We start from the raw sequence: 6,000 nt of genomic DNA on the forward strand, positions 1-6,000 counted from the left end.
CGTTGTATTCACCATAGTATCTGCGTTGTTGTTAGGAATTTCCAGAGATTTTTTGTTTTAAAAAGATTAGTTAGATAATTGTTTTGAAATTACTTGACGTATTTGAGTGGTTCAGGAGGGTAAAAGAGTATTGGCGTGTAAATATTTGCCGCTATAACTGAGAAGCCAAGAGAAATTATCGACACTTGTCCTCTCGCACGGCTCTTGCATTCATCAGCGCTCAGTAAACAAATCATTCTGAACGACTTCACCGTTCTCTTTCCTGCTCTTTCTTTTTCTTTTTGGGTTTGTCTTCTCGGTAATGTCGCCAGTTCAACGTCTCCAGAATGCATTACTCTCTTAGCTAATGTCGCTGACTAATTATCGAATGAGATATGGGAGGGAGAACGTGGTAATCTTCATGGAGGAGAGTTAAAATGTGATAAATTAGCCAATGTTATCACTTAATTGGAAGAGCACTCTAGCAACAAAACTAGCACTACTTTCCATCCTGCAGCTTCCGATTGGAGTGATTCGTTCTTGGAAATGCGACTGTTACATCATTAGGTGCATGAATTTGAAAATAATTTGTCGAATTTCTAATCATTATATAAATTGAATGGCTGGTAGAGGAGTTTTAAACGAATTTAATAGGTTGCACAAACTGTTAATAAGTTCTGAAATTCCACACTGATATACTTCTTGAACTTGAAAAATTATTTGGAATTTTGTTAACAATTAGTTTCATTCATGAGAAAAAATCTTTCTAAGTGAAGTAATAATAAACTATGGAAATGTTCAGGGGATTCGCAAATTCGGGTTCTTCATCGAGAAGCATTGCATATTCGTTTTTAGCCGCCGTCGACGACGGTTTCATTCTGTAGTTTTTCTAAACAATTCAGGCTATAATTTTTGGCTCACCATTCCGAAAAGCTTATCCAATCGAGTGCTCATATTCATAGCTGGTGATTAAAATGAGACAGTAAAAAGGAGATTTCGTTGTTCCTCAATAGAACGAGTGGATTTACACGTATGGTAGTGGTGTTCCAGGTTGAAGTGAGAGAAGGCCTTCCAAACGTGATCGGTGAATGCAACTACGGGCGTGTACGTACAGGTCAGGAGTTTTCTTCTTTCATATTTTCTTTAGTTCTCAATTATAAGGCTTTTCAATTTGACTTTGTCAAGAGATTACGTCTTTTCATAATAAGTGTTATAACTGATTGATCTTTTGAAACAGGGAATCCACGGTTTAACCGAAAGAGGAAAAAAAATCGTTTCCAGCGAATCCAACTAAAACATTTTTTCGAATACTTCTTGCCTTAAAATGTACTATGTTACACTAATTTAGTAATACAGGAAGAGCTATGCTTCCTTTTTTCTCAGTTCAGTAAAAATATTTCGAAAATGGTACTAAAAAAATGAAGATCATTTTATATGCAGTTATTAATACAAATCTATAATTTTTGATGAATTTTTCTTCTTGTTGGATAAGTACATATGCATGTATATTATTATCACATATTATAAAATTACAAAATCTGCCAAATATTTTTGATACTTTTTGATGTATAACTAGGCCCATTAAAAATGGTTCTAATCCAGTTTTGATCGAATAAATCAAATCCCTAAATTACCGTTTGTCAGGCTGTTAATAAAAATATGTATACATGGGTTTCAACCTATTGTCAAATAAATGTCAATTTTAATATTTGAGCCGAAGAGCAGAACAAAATATGAATTATAAACATATTTTTAATGGAAAATATTCGTTTACTATCATTGTGTAACTTAATAGAATATTTTTCAACGGTCTGTATTTCTTCAATAATCTAATAATTGATTCATCAAAAGTTGTTTGAATTTCAAGTTATTGTCATGAGAACATATGGACGACTAGTTGAAAAATGTGAAGTTCTATGATAAAATATCAGAATCAGAAATTAAGGAATTGCTGTTTCTCCGCACTTTTTATGTTTTTTGTGGATTTTCGGCAAAATGTTGATGAGATTCTGACGAAGAAAAAAAGTTAATGTAAGCAATCGGTGTTATTACATTTTGCCCGCATTCCCCTTTTTTGCATCGTTCCTTTTGCCCTACTCTTCTCTAATTATAAAAAATTTTACTTGTTAGAAAATTCAAAACTTCGTGGTAAAAGATAGTTTGTAAATATAACAAAACAAATGGTACATATTTCTTCAGTATAGAGAAAAAGAAAAAAAAGGAAAAAATGATTTTTGCAAGCACATCCAAGTACGTTTTTGAATTTAACAACTTTTTTTCAAATAAAATTCTTGTTCCGCGAAAAATATTGCTGTTGCTACACTCTCCCGGATTTCTCATTAGTAAATTGTTTTTTTGGTAATTCTTCTGATCAGATATTGTGAAAAATTTTTTATTGAATTCTTCACTCAACTTTTATTGATCCAACCTTCAATGATCATATCTAAACGCTACCCATATATCTCATACATAATCTCGTCAATTCGTTCCCTATAATAACTTGAGCGAAACGTTGCCAGACGTCATAAACGCACGAATTTAAACCATGCAATATGGCTGTCGTTCGAATCGGGAGTTGCTTGATTGGCTTTTTTGTTTATATGAATAGGTTTTTAAGCGAATACCGAATGTAGAACATAGTCGATATTTTAGAAATTTTCAGGAGGCCTATTCTCGACGGATGGGAAACGTCTTCCCTGAACGGAACGTAATCCGTGAACGAATGAATGATTCGTTGATCACTTTCGTTTGGAAATTTTAAATTCGTGAGGGAAAATCTTTCGTTCAACAATTTTGTTTTCCCACACGAATCTTATTCCCATACGAAGTATTCTAAAGATTGAAGGCGCCTAACCTATATTGCATAAAAAAAATTGAATTTCTATTATGAAATTTTCTAATTAAAAAAATGGATAATTTTCGCCGTTTTCTACATAATGAAATTTTGAGGGATCTGGAAGAGATCGAAGAAGAACAGCATCGCCCTCGAAATCTGTATAATGCAGGGGATCCATTCGAGGAATTGACAGGAGAAGGTTTTATTAAAATATACCGAAGCACAAAAGAGGGTAATTCAAGTGATTGACGTTGTTCAACAATACTAACCACAATAATTTTTAACGATGCATTCATACATTCGGAGGTGAGAATCGCAAGACTTACGAAATGACTAATCCGTTAACGAATATTGCCGATCCGTCTACGAATCACATTCGTATGGGTACGTGTTTGACGAATCAGCGTTCTCAAGGGAATACCAAATATTCGTTCACGGATTACACCCCCAAGTGTCGAGAATCGGCCCCCAGATCATTTTTCGCTTTTTTCCCCCAAAATTCCCCCCCCCCCTTTTTTTGTTGGCAAACTTACGATGGTATTGATCTGAAACCAATTAAAGCTTTTACGTTTTGTTATTATTTAGTGGCTCACGAAGTTTCGTGATGATGTGATAATTTCTTACGTTTTTTGAACAATTTTATGATTTATTTGAAAAGTTCAGAAAAAACACAGGAAAATATTCGCACCACCTTGAAACTTCGTGAGTCATAACAAGCATTGCATGATAAAACAAGTTGCTAGGTTTACTTGAAAAAATCGGAGAACGCGTAAAACGAATTTTCCGAAAAAACAAAACTTTAAATGTCTCAAAAACTTTGTAGGAATACATATATATATATATATATTCTGCCTGATCTGTGTACAGCACAATGGGACGAATATTTGAAAAAAAAAAAACAATGAAATCGGTTGGATAGTTTCTGAGATATTTGCTAAAAACTTTTCAAAAATAATCAACGTCATTTCGAAAACTACTCGACCGGTTAGGCTGAAATTAATCCCAGAACGAATTCATATTAGGAACTCTAAACTAACAAAATGACAGAGTTTTTGAAATAAACTCACTGCTTTATTCTTCCTCTTTTCTAAAAATTGACCATGGGTTGACTACCCACACACACAGAGCTCTCAAACTTTGTATTTTAAATTTTAGACTGTTCTACATCAATTCCAAGCAAAATTACAGGATCAAAAAATCGAACTATTGCAATGCTTCCATTCGAAAGAAAAGAAATCAAAAATGTTATCTTTTTTCATGTTAATCCCATCAAAAGTTTGCCATGAGAAAAATGATATGAATCCCAACAAACTCTCCGTACGTTGAGAAAATAAAGATTATGAAAAGCCACAATGAAGTATGATCAACAGTCAGTGGCCTAATATAGTGGTTAAGGTCGTTGCCTCACAACGGATAGGTTCCAGGTTCGATTTCTGGCCGGGCAGAATGGTAAGATCTAATCAATTGAAGTCTTAATCATCATCGCCATATATTCTAACAGAGTCGAAGCGATGTAAAATAACCATAAAAAAAGTATGATCAATGGCTTCTAAAGAGTTAAGGATAAAGAATATGCAAGGGAAGTACGTTAAATTACTGCAGTATGTAGTATAATAACCCGATTTCTAGTTGCACAATTTCATTCGACTCACACAGGAATTTCGCTTGTCGCGGAATAAAAGTTGAATTGTGTATGTGAGGAACTTTTTCTGCGTCCGCACAGAAGAAGTGATATTTTAAAAGATACATATAATATATGTTTTGCGTTGTGGTTGAGAATTTTCAGAATCAATTAAAATGTTAATTATACACGCCTTCATCTACGGAATGCGATGTCCACATTTCACGTTTGGAAACGTTGCATTGATCGAACTCGAACTCTGCCATTTTTCCAAATTGATCCTCAGTCTCGTTGTATCTTTATCAAAGAACGTCGAAAGAAGCGAGCTCGTCGGAATTGTCTGATTCGGAATCAATGAAATTTCCTCCTATCATTTATTCGAGCATTTTGGGATTCATATTGATCACAATTACGCACACTTTTGTGCTGATCAGACTCGCCTTATCATTAATAGCCTAACTCTTCCCGGATCTGGCTGACGATGTGCAACATAACTCGGTATCATTCTTCTCAAGTGGAGTTTTGTGCAAGGACACATTCATCAAGTATAAACTATCAAGTGTTAGTCATACAACATTATCAAACGATTGGAAGTGTATTATTAGATTAACGAATTGAGCGATGGTGCATGCGTTTGAACGTGTTCAATTGTATCATCTTTTTCTTTTCACCATTGTTCTTTTTGCTTTGAAATGAGGACTGTTAAACTTGGTTTTTTAGTTTAAACTATCTTTCCCTAAGTCAATCTCCTGATTCTGAAGGCTCAATGATAAGTGTAAATATGCCAAGCAAGCTTTACAGTGAAAGCATCAACTAAATAAAAATATTCTTTTGTGTCTGTGATTACGGATTCTATTCTATTTACTATCATAAACAGGCTGGAATTCATCGAAACGCAACATTTGTGTAGATTTACGGTATATACTCTGTAAATTGGAGAAGTATATAGAAATGGTATTATACATATCTTTGGTGTATTAGGAGCAATAAGAAACATTAATTAAAAATTGCAGATAGCCTGATGTAATTTACCTTCGTATTTCACTCTCTAGATATTTGCACATTATCACATGGCTCCACAAAATCAAAATTACAACACTTAATCACAGTATTCACTTAAACAATCATGGATAATTTTTCCAACAGCAATGCATAAAATTTGATCTGTTAATGGATAAAGATGAAGTTGCTCTGGAAGAGATGAGAAAAAATAGATTGTTTATGTTTGGAAGACGACAAAAAAAAGTTGTGAACGTGTTAAGAGAAACAGGTATGAAGGTTGCGGTAGCCTCGGAGTTACTAGATTGAGTTGTGACGGCTCCGAAGCCGAAGGCCCGATACTTCCAGAGTAGTGCAAGGAATATGCCCCCACCACTGGTGGAGAAAAAAAGAGGGGAAAGAGAATCAAGGGTCCAGGGTAGCCTAACCTGATTGAGATACCAACCAGCCGGGCCCGTGGCCTAGCCTGTCTTCCACTCCGCGCGGACCCCCGCGCCGTAAGTCCTTTGACATTGGTTTCATAGTGGTGTCTCTCTCCGAGGAGCCCGAGATGCTGTCCCATTCC

The 6,000-nt window shown here is 34.9% G+C and overlaps 1 protein-coding gene across 1 annotated transcript in view; it reads right to left on the reverse strand.

The window, feature by feature from the left end:
- Positions 1-5,758, reverse strand: part of LOC105272444 (growth arrest-specific protein 1) — a 28,418-nt gene extending 22,660 nt beyond the window's left edge. The window contains exon 1 of the mRNA XM_011314592.1: positions 5,469-5,758. Coding sequence (XP_011312894.1) covers positions 5,469-5,500 — 32 coding nt within the window. The 5' untranslated portion in view covers positions 5,501-5,758. The remainder of the gene's footprint in view (positions 1-5,468) is intronic.
- Between the last annotated feature and the right edge of the window lie 242 nt (positions 5,759-6,000).

Source organism: Fopius arisanus, unplaced genomic scaffold, assembly GCF_000806365.1.
Source record: "Fopius arisanus strain USDA-PBARC FA_bdor unplaced genomic scaffold, ASM80636v1 scaffold00175, whole genome shotgun sequence".
Lineage (NCBI taxonomy): Eukaryota > Metazoa > Arthropoda > Insecta > Hymenoptera > Braconidae > Fopius > Fopius arisanus.